The 21,472-nt window shown below is 42.5% G+C and overlaps 1 protein-coding gene across 4 annotated transcripts in view; it reads right to left on the reverse strand.

Annotated features, from left to right (window-relative positions):
* dicer1 (dicer 1, ribonuclease type III) overlaps nt 1-21,472 on the reverse strand; it is a 278,919-nt gene that overhangs the window by 103,030 nt on the left and 154,417 nt on the right. For all 4 annotated transcript variants that reach the window (XM_086050634.1, XM_086050635.1, XM_086050636.1 and 1 more), the window contains one exon: nt 6,047-6,260. In XM_086050634.1, coding sequence (XP_085906760.1) covers nt 6,047-6,260 — 214 coding nt within the window. The remainder of the gene's footprint in view (nt 1-6,046; nt 6,261-21,472) is intronic.

Genomic DNA, 21,472 nt, shown 5'->3' on the forward strand with positions numbered 1-21,472 from the left:
AAGCTGATATATGTAACCCCACCTTAGCGCTTATTGTCGTTCCTTCCAGTGCAGGTGACTTATCAACTAGTACAGAAGGTAGGTTAGGATTTTGACCAAATACAAGTTGACGTAGGCTATAACCATGAACACTGTGCATGCAATTTTTTGCCATAAGGGCCCTGTCTATGGCAGTCTGCCAGTCACATCCATTGTCCCGTTTCACCTTGAGAATGATGTCTGTAAGCACCCGATTGTGTCTCTCCAGCAGTCATTTGCTCCAGGGACTGTATCCCGCTGTTGTCTTTATTTCTGTGTTGAAATTCTCCGCCATGTCCCTGAATTCCTCGTTGTTGAATTTGCCACCATTGTCGCTGAAGATACGGTATGGAGGTCCATGAACACTTATCCATGTCTGAATGAAGGAGTTCACTATCTCAGAGGACCTCTTAGTTTTCACTATACTTCCCGCACTGAAGCGGGTTAACTGGTGGATGACATGAAGGTACCACACATTCTGCTCCAGCTCTGCAGGTCCCCTGCCACTGTCTCATTAAATTCTGAAGATAGCGGCACACCAACCGCTGGCTTTGGTTGCATTTTGCCCTATCGCTTGCATTTATCACAGTCATGTATCATCAGTTGCAAGATAGCGAAGCAGTCCTTGTCTTTGTTTCCTGAACTTTGTATACGCTTGTGCAGTCTGTCTGCTGATGCATGGCCAAATTGTTTGTGGAGCTTGAGCAGGACTTTGTGCTTCTCATCTGGAGGCATATTTTCAGTCACCAAAAGGATCTCTTCTTCCGTTGATGCAATCCTTCACTTGATTCCTTATGTCATCTTTATCTCTTATATCCACACAGTAGTGTCCTGAACTGGTGAAATCCGAGGGGTATTGTTTGCTTAGACATCACAACTTTGTCATTTACCATGTCCAGAATAGCTCCAGCCCTCTTTAGGGATGTTTTGCTCAACAACAAGGGAATGTTAGTTTTGACAACTTCTGCGTCAATGTTACATCTTGTTTGTCCTATTTTAGCCGGCAGTCTAATTTTTTTTGTTAGAATATACTAAATTTCCATCACCAAAATGAAAAGGCCGACAACTGGGGTGCTCTGTTTTCATCAGCTTGCTGACTTGCTCTTGACTGAGTCAATTGACATAGCTCTCCAGCCACTTCTTACCACATACTGTGCGAGTGCATGTGGTGTCTATAATAGCTGCTCCCAGAGATTCAGTCAGAAACATTTCAGAGTCAGACATGGGATCCTGTGTGCACAAAGTTATGTTAACTTCATCCACATTTTCATCTTCAAGTATTTTTACTTGCTCAGTTTTCTTGTGGGGGCAGTTCTTAGCCCAATGGAAAGTACTTTGACAAACCGCACATCTCGAACGCTTGCAAAATGTATCCAAATGATTGGTACCTGGTAACGGTGTTCTCAATTGACCACTTTTGAACGCCGCATTTCTTTTGCCTTTTATTTCTCGTTGATCCATGAGGAAAGCTGAATCCTGACTCAGCTGAATAGTTTTTGACAAACTTGTCGCTTTCGTTCCAAAAATCCGTTTTAGGGCGGACTTCATTGAAGTCATTCAACCGTGTGCATGCCGTGAGTGCAAGCTGTTTGTTTTTCTCGTCGAGACAGGCGGTCTCTAACAGCTTTAATGCTAATACGGCATCCGGTAGTGTCATGTCATATATTTCATTCGGTTGTAACGCTGTTCAAAGTCAACGATGTAATATTCCATTGAAACTGAGCTGTCTTTCGTTACTCGATCAAAATGTGAATAGGCCTCGTATGTACAATCCTTTTCCTCTTTTAGAAAAACACACTCCAGTTTCGCTAACAAAGTCTCCATACCATCATCTTTATCCAAGTCGTCAGCTGTAATCTCCATGGTGATTTCATAAGATCTTCCTTCCAGGCCCAAAGCCAAAGCAAGTGCTTGCTTTTTCTTGCCGAGTTCAGTAATTCGCCTCCAAACGTTGATTTCGTTTTTCCAGCATCCATACGGTCTGGTTTCGTCAAACCTTGGCGGTACTTTGTAGTTAGAAACCATACTCTGCTACCAATGTTGACTTCCACTCAATAAACACAACATTTTTTAAGTTGTCAATACTTTTTGTTCTCCTAACTGCGCAGCCACCTGTTTGTCTTCCACCATGACCAACAAAAAATAGTGCCCCACACAGCGCATGCCCAGACCTCTCTCAGTTTGACAGTAGGGGGAGCTGTAATACAATGAAATAATGCAATATAGTATTCCAAACAGAAACACAATGTTAACAGTGATTTCTGCTTCCTTTGCATACAGTGCCTGGTCAAAGACACAAACTATCTCCTCCAGTCCAAGGGCCTCCATGATGTTAAGCATTTGGGTCAGGACTTCATTGACTTTTGACATCTTAATTGTTGGGCATTGATTGTTGGCTTGTAACCCATAATGTCCAGCACCACATACATGTTGTTGTGTGTGAGGATGTTGAACCCAGTCCAATAGTTTGGTCTTCGGTGTTAGTTTACCGGGTGGGCAGCCAGATCATGTTATTAACTCTGGAATTCTGGACCTGTTTCTCTGCGTCCACATCTAGGCTGATGGTGACAGGGGGCCTCAACTCTCTGACCAGCATTGTACATGGGGAGTAATGCTGGTGCTGGAGAAATGTTCCTTTTCTTGGACTTTTGATATGTCTTCTGTTTATATTATGGCATTTGTCCAATGATTCTGGGCTGTACAGTAATGCTATTTACTCGATTTGATGTACCGTCACCACTGGTTGTCTCCTCCTATGGTGTCCCAGGCAAGAGAGTGTTGACACCCTAGTAGATGTTTCTTGGCAGTGGCAAGATCTTTGGGATCTCTCCAGTTTTTGAAGGAACAGTGCGGTGTCAATTTCCTCAACCAGTGTATATGAAAGACCATGGCCCAGACAATTCAGAATATGAATCAGTTCAGTATTTCCAGTCAGAGACTTGACTGCAAAAGGCAGCAGGATGTGCTTCAGTGGTTTGGTTTGGTTTGACCATCGGTGATCGCAAAAACCAGATAACTGCCTAGGGATTTGGTGAGTCGTTCAACTCTTTCTGATGGCATGAGGATCGGCTGGCTTCCTGTAATCCCTGCAATCACATCCTCCAGTTGTTCCAAGAGTATCTTGGCTCCCTCAGGAAAGGGGAGCCGTTGGCCATTGTTGACCCTGGATGTCTCCCACACACACCATGAATAAGATCCACACCAAATAAATATGTCTATATGGTTTCAAGTTTTCCCCCGCCCCTTGCATTTGATTAATTAATCATGAATCACACTCAATTGAATTCAGGGAAATTCAGTCTAAAACAACGTGCCTGTACATAAATGTGTATATTTCCAAAACTATAAGGGCTACATGAATAAATCTGGTACCTGCTGAAAGATAAGGCTTGTGAGATGTCAAATGTGCTTTCTAAAATAATGTTTATGTATGGGGTCCATATATAAAATGCAAGATAACCAACAATAAGCTGCCAGTCTGAAAGTATTATCTTGCCAAACTGTGAAGTAGAGATGTGTAGCAAGTAGGGCTGTGCGCGACTGGTCGTTTAACCGTCTACGATTTATTAAACGTTTAGTATTTTACTAGTTGGTTAAACGGTGCATTAAGAATCACGCATCTTGTTCCTCACACCTCTGCCTCTGTCAACAAGCTGAGCACCAAGAGAGAGAAATGCAGATTCCAAATAATTTATTCTGCAATCATTTAGATGATTGATGCATATTTTAGCAACTTTAACTTGACCTATAATTTGACCTTGTGGATCACGTGACCTTAACATTTTTCATGAAATGTAAACTCGCACAGTGATCGACTAGTTAGTATGTCCAACTAAGTGCAGAGGTCCAGGGTTTGATTTCCGGCTCTGGTCTTACTGTGTGAAATTTGCATGTTCTCCCCGTGCCTGTGGGGGTTTTCTCCGGATACTCCAGTTTTCTCCCACATTTCAAAAACAAACGTGGTAGGTTAATTGAACACAAAAGTATCAATCGGTGTGATTGTGGGTGTGAAAGGTTGTTTGTCTATGTGTGCCCTGCGATTGGCTGGCAACCAGTTCAGAGTGTACCCCGCCTACTGCCCAAAGGCGGCTGGGATAGGGTCCAGCACGTCCACGCCCCTCGTGAGGATAAATGGCTCGGATAATGGATAGATAATCTCTCACATGCTCTTTAAAACAACAATTTTAGCAGCAATATGGAGTCAAAGTATCTATACCTCAAATACTCATTGAATATTCATTGAGGGTTATTGAATATTCATTGAAAGTTGAATACTCATTGAAAATTGAATATTCATTGAAAGTCTGAGGGTCTGGCTATTTTGACTCATTGCTGCGAAACAAAAACAATTACAGATCTAAAACTTATGTTTTAGAGAATGTGAGATTACATTTCACGAAAAATGTTAATGTCACGTGATCCACAAGTTTAATTTCGAACTCAAATTATTTGGTTAAAAGGTCAAATTCCTAAAATTAGTGTAATGGCAGACATTCTGTTACCATTAGCTTCAAAGTTGGTAGTCGAAGGTAGTTCTGACTCGTCCATAGTAGCAAATCTTCTTATCCATGATTTGAATTTCTTTGAATTACTCACACAGACTCAAAGTTCCTTTTTTGTCTTCTTGTATTGAAGGTTTTGTAATCCAACAAAGTGAGCAATCTCGTTCAGTACAGCAGGTGGATAACATACTTAAGCCTATGAGCACGGTCAAAAGCTGTTTGCTTCTGTCACTACCAGCACATTGTATACTAAAACACTGTCTGCTATGCTACTACTACTGCAAGTGCATTAAATCTTTATGATGACAAAAATTGAGATACTACTTTATGATGACAAAATTGATGACAGAATTGAGATAATACTTCAAAGTATTGGCTCTCACAATGAGACTGACAGAAGTTAGGGGTGGGCGATATGACAATATTAGATTGTTAAATTATGAAAAAACAAGCAAGCAGAGTAAAGAAGTAACTTATTAACTTGCTGAAGAAATGATTCCCATTATAACAGTGAAGAATGAGGGGTTTAAAAGACTCTTCAAAGTACTAGACCTGCGTTACGAGCTGTGTTTTTATGTTTACATTATGTTTACATTTTTACTGCACATTTTGATAAAAATTGTCACTATTCAAATTAAAGCCTGTTCAGAAAGCTTAGCCGAGTTAAAATGTCTTTTTTTTCTTTTAAAGTTTTATACACATTTTAAATGTTGTATATGCTTAACATGAGGAAAATCGTCAGAAATGTGCAAATTAGTCTTAAAAAAGCGATGTAAAAAATAATCATGATAAAATTGTGATTGTGATTTTATTTTTAAAAAATCGTGATATGATATTTTTGCCATATAGCCCACCCCTAACCCAAGCTTTTTTTTTAGTTTCTGAGATTTAAGCGTTCATATGAAGGAAGGGTGCCACACCCCTTTTTGCCAAAAATGTCAAAATTTGGCGGGCTGTAGCTGCTAAATCCCTCCTCCGATTGACTTAAAGGTTTAGTGTTGTGTCATCATTATCAACAAGTAGACAACGTTTCTGCTTCGTTCAAAATTTCAGATTTTTTGGGTGATTTGGCACGGAATGATCCCAGGGTGTTTTTCTCTGAGATGAGATGCCAAGATGCACGACTTCTGACAACTGAATTCAGCTTTGCGAAGTGCGCAAAGTAAATCAGGTGTCTTCGATGAGCTGGAGGGCAAGTGAATTTTTCCACGTGAAAGAGTCAGTCTTTGTCCATCTTTGTGCCAGTGACTATCCTCTGACCAGACAACATGTTTTGTCTAGTTTAGCTGCACAAATGACCAGAGGTTATGAGCTCAGAAAGTTAACAAAACCGAGTTAATTATTTTAAAGCTAAATCAAGCTCCAAAATGAAAGAATTCATTTTAACTGCCTTAATACAAATGCTAAACATGTATTTATAGTGATGGCCGCAAGAACCTTTTGGACCCTAAAAATAAATACACACGCAATTGACACAATCCACCTGAAATACAGTACCAATACATTCTGAGTACACATCCACTCACCAACATTGAGAGGTAGAACACAGTAAGCAGACTCAGCAAGTGTAGGCTTGAACTCCAGTGCAGGTTTCTCTAAGCGAAGGATATGGGAGAAGATGTACTGGTGCAGGCGAATGATGAGGTCAAGTTCAGTGGCGGTGAGGCTGAAGCCAGACTTCTGTAGCTCAATGGAGATAGTCACCTCACCCGAGCGTGTATAGACCGGAAAATGGGGGATCTGTTGTGAAGGGATACAATAATCACATAAACATCTACATAACTTGGGAAATAGGAGAAAAAAAGGTTTCTTACGGACAACTACGATGCCACTCAGAGACCAGAACTGCACAAAAGTGAATAATCCGAATTATAACTGGTATTTTTGTATCATAATCAAGAGTGACCATAATTTCTGGACTATAATACGCACCTGTTTAAAGTCCGCAACAACTAAATTTAGCCATGAAAAAACACATTCGTACATAGTTTGACCGTTTCGTATTAATATCTGCAGGTTTCCACGTTATAACATGGGATATTTGCAAAGAAAGAGGTCAAAAAGATATATGGAATAGGTCCCAGATCCTTCCTCATTCTCTTGTTTTCACATGAGGAAAATTCGCAGATAAGCTTAGACCTGTGTCGCATTGCATAGATGGCTGTATTTGGCACACATTTGTATATGGCACTGGTTCCCTATGGTCATTACACTTTTACACTCAACTCAAGATGCTTATTTTGTTCTCAATTTGCTCCTTACAAATCCACGCGCACCGATTGGCACACTTCCACAGTACTTTTTCCCTCCTCCCTCCATCTCCCTCTCTCTCACTTGCCCCTCCGTCCCTCTATCTCAGGCACCCCGATCCTCCCTCATGGGTGTACACTACCCCTTCCTCTTTCTCAGGCAGCCCACTCCCACCTCATGTGTGTGCACTACAAGCATAAATAGCTGATGAATATTCAGTGTGAGGGCAGACTCTGACATTTTAATTGGTCCACTGTAACATGTTCAGTAATTTCATTGCTCAGATGTGACTAGACTATGGGTAACCCTACTGTCGGCCTAAAGCTCCTCAGTAAAATTTCATAAATAAACCGCATCATATTAAAAGATGCAGGGTTCAAAGCATGAGGGGGGAGAAAAGTAGTGACTTATAGTCCAGGAAATACAGGAACAATTATTCCACATGTATTAGCAAACCTACCAACACAATTATGGCAGCATTTCACAGGTTTCCAGATATGAGGGTAACAAAAACTAAAATTGTGTACATATTCAAAAAGCCAAATCAAATGTTGAAATTAGAAAGACATGCCCTTTGGGTGAATGTAAAGTGATGTAATGAAGATCCCGCAATTGGACAAAGTCTCCTCAGACCCCCACAGTCTAGACGTCCACCTCATGTCTGTTTCCGCCTAACTTTAAAAGCAAAAAAAAATCACCAGGGAACCTATCCACTTTGCTTCGACGGAGACTGCTAATTCTCAGGAAGTACAGATCCGTGACAAAGAGACTTAACTTGTCACCTGAGAAGCCTTTACAAACACTTTGTTCTGTACTCAAACCCTCCTTGGTCAGATATTCTGGCATCTTCTTGCTTTGAATAAGAGGACTAGAGCTGTCCCGACTAGTCGCTATAGTCGACGTCACCGACGACGCTAATACGTCGGCCCGCACAACATACCGTTGACGCCGAGTGTCGATGACGTAAATAAGCCGGCGCGCACATACCGTCGAGTGTTAATGAAGTAAATGCGTCAACACGTGCATACTTTCAGTTGTAAACAAGCAGAAAAGAAAGAGCAGCAGAAATGGTGAAGGCGCCAGCCAGATCCCAGACTGCGTTCCGGTCGGGTAAGAGGAGAGCGCCACTACGAATCAGCTAAAAAAGCGGACAAGAAAGTCCAAAGTATGGACATATTTCAACGAAAAGTCAAAGCCGAGTTGGCGTGCCACATTAGCGATGAATGAACACCTGAAGCGACGTCACACAGGTGCTGCTGGAAGACGACAGAAAGCAACAAGTTGAAGGATCGTGAGTCCATCTAATTACTAGTATGACCCGGTATTATTGAAGTTGCTGTTATCTGCGACGTATTAACGTGCATCATTTAGTGTCATTTGTCAAAGCAGCGAGTTGCAGTCAAAATTACACAATGTTGTGTTTCAGCTTTGTGCATTATGGGGTTAACATTTGCGGAACTATTTCACTCCAGTCAAACTGTGTTGGTGCTTGTAGGTAACATTACTGATCCCGTTTCTTTATGTATCCAGAAACAATAACGTGGCATATGTGTATATATCTACTCCGCTCTCGGTCTCACCGTTTCAGTGCAGACTCTGGGCGCAGCACAACATGCACCTCGTATTTAGGATATGTCCTGCTCCCGTTGCTTAAAAAAAAAAAAGAAAAAAAAAAAAACCTAGAGGAAACCCTGGCCTGCTTACCATAGTCCCTGACAGCACTAATATATAATGTGTGCCTTTTCAAAATCATTGTAATATTTCAGTATGGGCTCTTCTTCATCTGATGGAAGATTAATTGGAAGAAAAATAATCTCATTGGGACAGCCCTAAAGAGGACACCTCATAAACCTCCTCAAACCAATTGTATCTGACAGCTTTGATGACAACTAGGCATAGCTGTACTACGAGTGAACTCAAAGGGATGGACACAGGAACTGCAGTGATGACCTATATATGCAGTTAATGCAGTTACTGTATATCCATCCAAATTACATTGAAATGCAATGTCTCTGAAAGTATTATTGTATAATGTTGTACTGTACTTATCCTGCTAACTTTGCATCAATGAATCCGATAGGTCATGATAATAAACTGGTTCCTCGTCATATGTTATGACAATCGTCTAGATATATAATCACATATATATTTTCATCATATTAACTTGTAGCAGCACCAGGGGTTGTTCAATGAGGCGCGCCGCGTGCTGGGCGCCAACTTGTAGCAGCACCAGGGGCTGTTCAAAGAGGCGCTCCGCGTGCTGGGCGTCAGCCTACCTCTTTCATCATACCTCTTTCACGTCCTCTGTATGGACATACTGTAAAAACAGTGTCACTGCTGAATAAAGAAGTTCACATTCCAACTCTCGTCTTGCTCACTTCGATCGTTACAACTGGTGACCCCCATCGTCTTACGACACGCCACAATGTACGAAGAGGCACGGACGGAGCAAACCCCTGGCGGCGATGATTCAAGCCATAGCGGTGAAGCTTCCGCCGTTCTCCACACAGGAACCGATTTCCTGCTTCCGCCGCACCAAAGTGTAGTTTCGTCTGTGCCAAGTGAGAGACAGATGCACGAAAGCCGATTACCTGCTGGAATCCATTCCTGAGTCAATATTCCCTCAGGTTTCGGCATTGTTCGACGACCAACCAGACGAGATCAAATATGATGACTTGAAATCATATTTGCTGAGGGAATTCCCCCCTACGTCGAGTGCTTGGGCCCGCTTCAGCCGCTAGGTGACAGGACTGCCCACCACGTTTGGAATGAAATGCAAGCACTTGCTCGCCTTCCTGATATTGACCCATCAACTAAGAAGCTCAAGCGAGTTGAACTGATGCGCGAGCTCTGGCTTCAAACTCTACCTTCCTCCATGTGGGCCGCCCACCCTGATGCGGACACCCTTGAGATGACCGGCCTTGTCAAGCGGGCTGATGACCTGATTAATGCGCGAACGCCTCCGAGAGACCAGGCCTGGTTTACGTCGTCACTGATTGAGCCAGCGCAGATGTCTCCGCCATCCAGCGGGGTCTGACACAAGTCAAAAAGGCCCGGGCCTTGTGCCGTGGACAGCTGCTGCCATGTGGTATGTGCTTTTACAATGACACATTTGGTTCATCTGCTTGCAACTGTGTGCCTGGCTGCAATTGGTAAAAAAAATAGTGGGCTGGCCGCCGACAGGCACACCAGTGGTTGGCATCAGGACTGTAGAGGCAGGGATGTTTCTTGCATGTTGATATGGATAAGAGGTGTCTTTGTGTGTGTGGGGGCGGAGCTAAGTGTATTGGGGTGTGATCCCTGGGGTGGAGTAATTGCCTAATTAATACCACCTGTGTCTAACTGGAAATGTTATGTTTGCTTGGTACAGGGAGAGAGAAGGCAGACTGCAGATATTTCTGTTAGTTTTAACATCCTTTTGTCCAACACTGCATCTTTGTTTCGATTCATTGTACAGTCGGAAGTATAATTTAATGATGACTCAAACACCAACAAACTGCAGTAATGGCTTCAGGCTTCCATCTATAACTCAATGTTTCAGACAGAGCCCTGCCTTTCCCATCTCAGTGACTAATGTAGTTTATTAATAGTCACGCAACAAGGACCATGCTAGTGAATGCTATTACTGGACACGGCGGGTTTTTATACCTTAAGAAACGCCCTATCCCGACGCAGGTTTCTGGTCGACACGGACGCGATCCAATCGATCTACCCCGCTGGACCAGATGACAAACCCCTGCCCAACGTCGGAGATCGAGATAGAAAGACATTGGTCTCTGAACCCAAAGTTTAGGGGTTCGATCCCCGGCCATTGTGACCATGTTGAAGTGTCCTTGAGCAAGATTCTGAATCCCTAGTTGCTCCTGATGCTGCGTCATTAGTAGGTAAATTAGTTAGTGTCAAGCGCTATGAGGACTTAAAGTAGAACAGCGCTATACAAGTGACAGCGATTTACCATTCAATTGTGTGTGTGTTTGGATCCAAGTATTGACCTCTATTTTGATTAAAAAAACAAAAACTTCTTTGTCACTTCCGGCGACGCGCGAGTGGCAGCCTGTTTCAGCAGCTCCGGCTCACTGGTGAGCCTTTTCGGGTGTTTTTACCGTATTTATTCTACTTCATACTTTTTTCCATAGTGGATTTTCTTAAACTTATGCAGCAATGGACATCCAACTGCAATGTTTTTGCTGCTGCTGGTGGCTATTTTTTTGCGTGACTGTGTCCGGGGGCGAAGCCCGGAGCCACGGCTTCATTGTGTACAGCAGGGATCAGATGTTAGCACTCCGTGCTAACAGCGCGGGGCGAGACCCGATACCCCCCGTGAGCTGAGGAGGAAGGGACGAGGATCTCGTGCGGGGGCTAAACGCCGGGGAAGGAGGAGACGATACCATCCCGTCCTTCCGTCTGTTATCATGGGGAACGTTAGACCGCTCCCCAACAAGATGGACGAGCTAGCGGCGCTTACCCGGCATGAGAGGGACTTCCGGGAGGCTAGCCTGCTGCTGTTCACGGAGTCGTGGCTAACAGCGCTAACGCCGGACGTCGTAGATTTGGACGGCTTCCAAATCTGACGTGCGGACAGGACGCTGGAGAGTGGGAAGAGGAAAGGAGGAGGGCTGGCTGTGTTTGTGAACGATAGATGGTGTAACCCTGGGCACATCACTATTCAAGAGCAGCTCTGCAGTAAGGATATCGACCTGTTAGCTGTTGGCATAAGACCATACTACATCCCACGAGAGTTCACTCATGTGATGGCGGTGACGGTGTACGTCCCCCCCCTTCTGCCAACGGTGATAGAGCCTGTGATGTCTTGACTGCGGCTGTGAGCAGGCTACAAACACAGCACCCAAACGCCCTGCCCCTCATCTCTGGTGATCATGCCTCTCCTTCCTCCTCTCTGCCTTCATTCACACAGTATGTCACCTGCCACAACAGAGACAATAAATTACTGGACCTTTTCTATGCCAACACCAAGGAGTCATACACATCACTGTCCATCCCCCCGCTGGGCAAAGCTGATCACAACCTGGTGGCTCACCAGCCTGTATACAAACCTCTGGTCTGCAGGCAGCCAGCTGTAACCTGCACGGTTCAGAGATGGTCTGGAGAGACCGATGAGGCCTTAAAAGACCTCCACACTTCCCTCTCCCATCTGGAGAAGGCAGGGAGCACTATGAGGATCATGTTATTTGGTTTCACCAGTGCCTTCAACACCATCCAGCCCACCCTATTGGGAGAAAAGCTGCATCGGGCAGGAGTGGCCCACCCCCTCAGTTGATGGATTCATGACTACCTCACAAACCGGCCAGAGCAGGACTGTGTGTCTGACGTGCTTCTCTGCAGGACTGGGGTGCTGTCCTGGCTCCCTTCCTGTTCACCTTCTAAACATCGGACTACAAATATAGCACCCCTACCTGTCATGTGCAGAAGTTCTATGACGACTCTGCGATTGTCGGCCTTATCACAGACAGCGACAATCTGGAGTACAGAGAACTTACTCAGGGTTTTGTGGACTGGTGCCAGCAGAACTGCCTCCACATCAATGCTAGGAAGTCCAAAGAGCTGGTGGTGGATTTCTGCAGGTGCCGACACTCTCCACCTGCACCAGTAAAAATAAGAATATTCCCCTTTCGTCAAACTTTTGAAAGGTGTGATGACACACAGGAAGTCCCGCCTTAACCACGGCCCTTTATGATGCCATATCCAGTTTAAATCCCGCCCATTTGATGACATTTTGTAGTCCCGAAGAAGACCCCCTACCCGAGCCACACCCCTTTGAAGACGACATTTTGGGAGTCTATAAGCCCCACCCCTAACCGCGCGCTTTGATGACATCATGTTGTAGTCTATAAGCCCCATCCCCACCCTTAAACACGGCCAATACCTCATCTAACCAACCCCTTTGTAGTCCGGAAACACAATTTTACCCCAAACCCCGCCCCCATACCTCACATCCGGTCGGCCATTTTACGTTGCCATGCATCGTTTCCGGTCGGCCATTTTACGTTGCCACACATCGTTTCCTGTCCGCCAATTTGACGTGCCATCACTTCCTAGTCTCCACCCCTTTAACTCATCATTTATGATTAACATCCCCTTCCAGTATGACCAAATATGGACATTATGCTTCCGCCTTGTTCAAGACATGCCCGGGCATGTTTTGAATAGTGATGTCACCCCGGGCAAGTCCAGGCCTGTCCTGGCTGCCGCCATCTTTTCCGGCATGCCCAAATATGGGCATGGATGAGATCGTACTTCCGCCTCGTTCAAGGCATGTACAGACATGTTTTTAGGCTGCCGCCATCTTTTCCGGCATGCCCAAATATGGGGATTTGATGACCTCATACTTCCGCCTCGTTCAAGGCATGTTCAGACATGTTTTTGGCTGCCGCCATCTTTTCCAGTATGCCCAAATATGGGCATGGATGAGATCATACTTCCTGCCTGTAACATGAAAGTCATTTTATAGCCTGGGGTAGATGTCCAGGCTTGTTCAGACATGTTTTTAGACCCTCCCCTCATATGCAGCGCACTACCACACACTAAAACAGAAAGTAAAACAGATCTTCATGAAGGCATCATGATTGAGGGGCGTATATTTCACCCACCCACTGAATCATTGGAGTAATACCACGTCATCTTCACATTTGACTATAAAACACCTGAACTACACCTGTACAACATTGTGAATTATTCTTTGTTTTTTTTAATGATTGAGAATAGCAACCCTTATTGTTCTAATACAGCTTGTTAGGGCATCTTCCATACAATTAAGACAGCATAATTGTGAAAAGTCTGAGTGCAAATTACCATGTCATCTACACATGTACCTATGAAACACCTGAACTACACCTGTACATCATTGTACATGCTTGGTATGTTTTTTAAATAGACTGAGAAGAGCAGCCCTTGTTGTTCTAATACAGCTTGTTAGAACAGCTTTTATACAATTATCAGGTTAGTTTACAATTAAGGCAACGCAGGTTGGAAAGTCTAAGCGCAGGTCTCTTCACATACCACGACACAAACGGCTCTCCCCCCACCCACCTCCTCCTTTTCTGCATGTAAGAAAGACTCCCTAAAATACAGACGGGCAACGTTCTCTTAGGTGTGTGTGTGTATTGCATACAGGTTGGTAATTAGGAAGTTGGCCTTGGAAAAATATGGGGGTGTAGGCCTATACAGATTTTATCTCGTCAGGATGGGTGAGAAAACCCAAAATTCCAAATAACCTACGACCTTTCAACGTATGAACGATATGAGAGGAGTGGCACGAGAAGAAGAAGAATCTCAGTGGAGCACCATCTCAAAGAAACTCAGAGACAAACAGACCATAAAAAATGGACAGTAAGTACATACTTTAAAATACTTCTCCTAGTTTCATGACTAACACGAGTTTGTCATCTAAATGTGATCTTGTTTTACATTTAACTGAACACGCATGAATAACACTTGTACATGTTGTCATTAACTATTGTTTTAGGATTTTAGCTATCCATGCATTCATGAATAACATTAGTTTATGTTATTATCTATTTGTTTTAGGATTTTAGCCGTCCATGCATTCCTGAATAACAATCTGTGAAATCATTACACCTGTTTCAGATGTAACTATGTCTTCATGCATATTCATGAAAATGCCAAATAGAACATTAAGTTATGCCATCTATATATCTCTATATTTTTTATATACAATACTTTGGTACAATGTATTTGTAAACATCCAAGTTCTCCAAGTTAGATCATATGCACATAGCACATATTGTAACTAGGTGACGTGTAAATGTTTGACCTGTGTTCTTCAATGGGAGTGATTTCAATCCATGTAGTTAGTAAATACAGTGTAGCTCAAACTCTGATAAACAGCACAGCTAGCAACAAGATTTTGGAAAGGCATCCATGTGTGTGTATGCAGCCCTCCCTTGAGGGGATGCGAGTGTGTTTGTGTGTATGTGGGCGTGCGTGCGTGTTTAGCGTGTGTGTATGCGTGTGAGCACATGTGAGCAATGCAGTCGGGGCAGTCAATCAGAGGAATGTAGATAAAAATGGTTGCTTACCGGCGATTTCTTGAGAAGCTTTGTGTATCAAAATGCATGTCCATTTAGGATGGGTGAGGGGCAACTAGTCTAGAATAATAATAAACAGACTTTTTTTTTAAATTCTGAATGATTAATATGTATTATTTTTCTTTTCGGAACAGTACTGAGGTGTAACAAGTTCCCTACATATTAGGTAAGTGACAAACGTACTCTAATCATTAGTTTGTCTCTAAACAGAGCGTACAATGTAACTTGGTGCGTTTTTTTTTTTCTTAGCTTTTAAAAAAGTCCCCTCCTCTGTTGCGCGCCAAAGAAGAACGTACCCAAATGGTCTGCTTATGAACCTCCAACCGTCAGTAGCCATAAATGCAGACGTGCCAGGGAGAGTTTAAACCATTATTGTGGAAATATTTCATTTCAAAATTCATTCATTTATTTAAAATCATATTTAAACACCTACATAAGTTTTTTTACAAATTGTTCAGCTTCAATGTTTAAAAACATTAACATTGACTAATGTTGACCTTCTTTATTACTAACACAATTATTGTGTAGACTCATATTTAAACACCTACATAAGGTGTTTTACAAAATGGTCAGCCTCAACGTTTAAAATCAGGTCTTTTCATTAACATTTACCTGATAAATCCCTATCATTCTTATTAATGCAATTATTTTGTAGTCTTATATTTAATCACCTACATAATGTTTTTTTTTACAAATTGGTCAGTCTCATTCCTTAAATTCACATTTACCTGATGAATCCCTATCATTCTTATTAATGCATTTAATGTGTAGACTCATATTTAATTACTTACATAAGTTTTTTTCAAAATTAGTCAGTCTCAACATTTAAAAACTTTTAACATTTACTAATGTTGAACTTTTGTTTATTAATAACGTGTGGACTAATTATATAGTGTATTTGATCATCTGCTATTGTTGCCTTTTTTCTTTATTAATATTGTGTAGATTCATATTCATATTAATCAAGTTTTTTTATTTTTCAAATTGGTCAGTCTCAACATTTAAAGTCATCCACATTTACCTGAAGAATCCCTATATTTATTAATAATGCAATTAATGTGCAGACTAATTATAATGTGTATTTGATCATCTGCTATCGTTGAACTTCATGTTTTCTTACATCTCCAGCATTTAAACATAGACCTGTTACTTTAATGGATACTTTTACTAGCATAAATGTTTGTTTAGAATCTTTGTATTTTAAAAATCATGGTGAGAGATTGACGTAAACATATTAATCAAAGCAGGAAGTAAAACCTATACAATATGATCTTACTTGTTTCAGCCAAAAACTATGTTTCGTATGTGTATATTCATGTACAGACATCATGAAATACAAGTTCCTCACCAGTGAATCAGTACGTAAGTAGAACCCCACATACTGGAGTGTTCAAGCTGGCTTATCTTTTTTTTATGACTTCCTCACATCCATCAAAGCAGGAAGGATGAGAAAACAACCGGCATGGAGTAAAGTTTCATGCAAAATCAGAGACACCCTGAGCGAACCATCCTCACACCAATCTGCCTACAACCAGCTGCTTGAGCGATGTCTAAAGTCTAAATTGACTTTGTCAATTTGTTGAGATATTTAAGATTGGTTGAAATTATAAGGTATACATTGTTGTGAGGCGGTAAAAGATGATCTGTAATGTTAGGAAGAGTATCTTTCAGTTCATTTGAACCTAGCGTGTGTTTAACATGAGAGTAACTGTCAACTGTATACAGTTCTTTCACGCAAACCGATTTGAAGGTTTTGTTTGTTGGTTTGTTTTTAAATCATGCCGAGTCTCACTCAATTGTTTGGGTTAGAGCTGGGCCATTAACAAGGAAACCACATGTTGAGAAAATTGAAGGTATTAAGATACGTTTATGAAGTAATGTCAACTTGAATGTTGTTTTTAAGCTAATCAACAATACAATGTGAGTATACGTGCTAAATAAAGTGAATGTCATTATCAATGTTATTTGAACTCAAATCATATAAGTTGAAAGCTTTGAATGAAGTGAATGTCATTATCAATGTTATTTGAACATGCTTAGTGCAATGATTTTATATGTTTAACTTGCATTGATGTATTAAACCAAGTATTTTTAGAGTTACGTTTGAGAGTGTAGAACTGTGATTCTCAGGTTTTACATGCTTTTTATGACTATCGCAATTTTAAGCAGACAAATGCATACTTTTACCAGCAGAAATGTTTGAATACAGAATCCTGATATATCGTTATGAGAGTTCATCTAATTTATCAGAGCAGGAAGTAAAACCTACACAATATATTGTTTCAGTGAAAGGAGCCACAGTTCTGTCATATTTTTTTTTCTGAACTTTTCCACCTCGAGCCGCATACGAATTCATATGGTGGGTACATCGATGTCCTTCAATTAACCACGCCCCGTCCATCTCTCTCTTTCTTTCTCTCTCTCTCTCTAACGAGAAAACCACGCCTATGACGAGGAGGCGTGTCATCCACAACCCCTTTCGGAAGTTATAAGACAGCAGCTCTCCAAACCAACCCATAACAACCTGTGGCTCGAGAAAAATAAAAAACATCCCCAATGCCAGTAACCCGACAGACATCCAGACGCATAGAAATGGTATGGGCACCATTGGGACCCAAAGGGGTCAGCCGATGAAGAGTGGACCCTGGGGTTAAAAGATCGAGACAAACGCCCACCACCTACAAACCTGATACAGATAACCGCCAATCAAGACCACAATGATTGTGAAGAAACGGAAGTGAATGTGACTGACGTAAACCTCAAGGTGGAACCAACGGTGACCACTGACCAAATTTTTACAACGGAGCATCCTCAGCAGAAGCTGTCGGGGTTCGAGGAGGCTGAGAAGGAGAATATACCACCAATGGACATCCCTCAAACGTCCATGGCCGGAGCTGTCAAGACTTTACCAAAAGAGACGAGACAAAAAACACAGGACACTGACAAACTTGAGATGCATGTAATCTAGGCAGTGTTGTGTGTGTGTTTCATGAAGTATCTCGGTACATATAAGAATAGTTAGATAACTTTTTAAGAAAATAGGTGGGTACATCTAGAAATGTGTTCACATTCACATAAAATCTGTATAGGCCTACACCCACACATTTTTCCAAGGCCAACTTCCTAATTACCAACCTGTATGCAATACACAGACACACACACACACACACACACCTAAGAGAACGTCGTCTGTCTGTATTTTAGGGAGTCTTTCTTACATGCAGAAAAGGAGGGGTGGAGTGGGGGGAGAGCCGTCTGTGTCGTGGTATGTGAAGAGACCTGCGCTTAGACTTTCCAACCTGCGTTGCCTTAATTGTAAACTAACCTGATAATTGTATGAAAGATGCTCTAACAAGCTGTATTAGAACAACTAGGGCTGCCCTTCTCAGTCTATTAAAAAAACATACCAAGCATGTACAATGATGTACAGGTGTAGTTCAGGTGTTTGATAGGTACATGTGTAGATGACATGGTAATTTGCACTCAGACTTTTCACAATTGTGCTGTCTTGATTGTATGGAAGATGCCCTAACAAGCTGTATTAGAACAATAAGGGTTGCTATTCTCAATCATTAAAAAACAAAAAACAAATAATAATTCACAATGTTGTACAGGTGTAGTTCAGGTTTTTTATAGTCAAATGTGAAGATGACGTGGTATTACTCCAATGATTCAGTGGGTGGGTGTTGTCTTCTTTCCAAATAAATCTTTGATTTTTGATGAGCGTTTCATCCACAGCCTTTATGAATAGAAATATACGCCCCTCAATCATGCTGCCTTCATGAAGATCTGTTTTACTTTCTGTTTTAGTGTGTGGTAGTGCGCTGCATATGAGGGGAGGGTCTAAAAACATGTCTGAACAAGCCTGGACATCTACCCCAGGCTATAAAATGACTTTCATGTTACAGGCAGGAAGTATGATCTCATCCATGCCCATATTTGGGCATACTGGAAAAGATGGCGGCAGCCAAAAACATGTCTGAACATGTCCCTCTCTTACTTAGGACGAGGCGGAAGCATGATGTCATCCATATTTGGGCATGCCGGAAAAGATGGCGGCAGCCAAAAACATGTCTGTACATGTCCCTCTGTTACTTTGGACGAGGCGGAAGCATGATGTCATCTATGCCCATATTTGGGCATACTGGAAAAGATGGCGGCAGCCAAAAACATGTCTGTACATGCCTTGAACGAGGCGGAAGTATGAGGTCATCAAATCCCCATATTTGGGCATGCCGGAAAAGATGGCGGCAGCCTAAAAACATGTCCGTACATGCCTTGAACGAGGCGGAAATATGATCTCATCCATGCCCATATTTGGGCATGCCGGAAAGATGGTGGCAGCCAGGACAGGCCTGGACTTGCCCAGGGTGACATCACTGTTCAAAACATGCCCGGGCATGTCTTGAACGAGGCGGAAGCATAATGTCCATATTTGGTCGTACTGGAAGGGGACGTTAATCATAAATGACGAGTTAAAGGGGTGGGGACTAGGAAGTGAGGGCACGTCAAAATGCCGGACAGGAAACGAGGCGTGGCAACGTAAAATGGCCGACCGGATGTGAGGTATGGGGGCGGGGTTAGGGGTAAAATTGTGTTTCCGGACTACAAAGGGGTATGGTAAGATTAGGTATTGGGCATGTTTAAGGGTGGGGATGGGGCTTATGGACTACAACATGACGTCACCAAAGGGGTGTGGCCAGGGGAGGCGCTCTTCTGCCGGACCACAAAATGTCATCATCAAAGGGGCGGGATTTAAACCGGATATGGCGTCATAAAGTGGCGTGGTTACGGCGGGACTTCCTGTGTGACGTCACACCTGACAAAAGTTTGACGAAAGTGGAATATTCTTATTTTTTACCAGTGAACATCCAGGGAACAGATGTTGAGAGAGTCTCAACTTACAAGTACCTGCGTGTTCATCTGAACAATAAACTGGACAGACGCTCTCTATAGGAAGGGTCAGAGCAGACTCTTCCTACTCAGGAGGCTAAGGTCCTTTGGGTTTCAGGGGACACTCAGGAACTTTTATGACTCGATGGTTGCATCGGTCATATTCTATGGAGTCTATGGAGTTTCCTGGACAGGCGGCATCTCGGCCCGAGACAAAAAGAGGCTGGACAAACTGGTGAGGAGAACCAGCTCTCTCCTGGGCTGCTCCCTGGACTCTGTACGCGCCATAATTGAGCTATGTCGCGTGGTGTTTTGGTTGTTATGGTAACGGGCTGGTGCTTGGGTCACATGTCGTAAGTGGCGAATGCCGGGTAATACGCTTCTATACGCTACACTTTTCTACACGCTACTCTCCATTTCATTATGTCATATTGTGCTACTACCATCGAACCATCCGGAGTGTATCCGTGAAAGTCACTGTTTCATTAAAACCTTTCAAATCGCATTCAAGACAAGTGTTTCAACTGTCAAGCCACCGTAACAGCAGCGCGTCAGACAAGTACCCAACCCACCCACTTTCTCTCAGAAGCGACAAGGCTGCTTGGAGTCGCTACAATTTTGTCATCAAAAAGTGGCGTTTGAGGAAAGTCATCGATCGCAATACAAACCACGAATAAGCCTGGACAGCAAAGTAAGTGCGACCGTGCAACGCAGAGCACAGCGCCACACCAGAACGTCTTTGAGAAGAACAGGTAGGCCACCTGCTTCTTGTTTGCTTGTGGAGAAGGAATCTGTGTGCATTTAATGCTGGAGTGTCTTCCTGGGAAGTTTCCAAATGGATAAATGCCGACCGGATTAGGATGTCCGTGCGCTATTTGTACGATTTGATTGAGGTGGACAAACACATTGAATGTATTCAAATGTAATGAAATATACTGAAGCATTTCAAAAGGAAACAAGACGTTGGATAAATGATATTGAACTACCAACTGAAATAAATGAGACCAGGTTTTTTGTGGAGCAAATGGAAATGAATCAAACTTTATCAAATGTTTGTGATGCAAATGAAGATGACATAAAACCAAATGACAGTATTTCCAATTTTGGATCATCTGAGACATCTCAAAGCATGCATTCAACAACTTCACCTGCACGTTTAAGAGCTGAAGCTGAACTGGCTGTTTTACCCACAAGACAAAGATTATTGGACGAGAAACGCTGGAAGAAGAGGAGGAACAACTTTGCAAAAGGAAATAAAAAGTACAACTGGATACTGAAATTGCAGAGAAAATGGCACAATTAAACATACTCAAAACACAAAGCACAACAAGTGGAGCAAAGTCATCAAAAGCCTCGGATGGAATGAACTCATACCTGAAACTGGAAAAATCTCAACATGAACTCAACGTGGATGCAGATGAAGCACATCCAGCGGAAGATACAAAACATTAAAACAGGTCAGCACACTATGTTGAAAAAGATGACATCCTCATACAACAAAGTTACTCAATGCTCTGTGGTTAGAATGAAGCCAACCAATACAAAGCATGTTCATCAACTTATCCCAAATTCAAATACACCTCGGGTGGAAAATAATGACATTCTTCAAATTATGAGGAAGCAAATTAACAACTTTGGTTATACAACAGCAATGCCTTACAGCCCTACCAAAGCGAGAGATTCCTATATTTGATGGTGAGCCATTCAAGTATCGCACTTATGAATGCATTCGAGAATGGAGTT

This window comes from Filicampus tigris, chromosome 13 (assembly GCF_054856515.1).
Source record: "Filicampus tigris isolate MCC_2025a chromosome 13, RoL_Ftig_1.0, whole genome shotgun sequence".
Lineage (NCBI taxonomy): Eukaryota > Metazoa > Chordata > Actinopteri > Syngnathiformes > Syngnathidae > Filicampus > Filicampus tigris.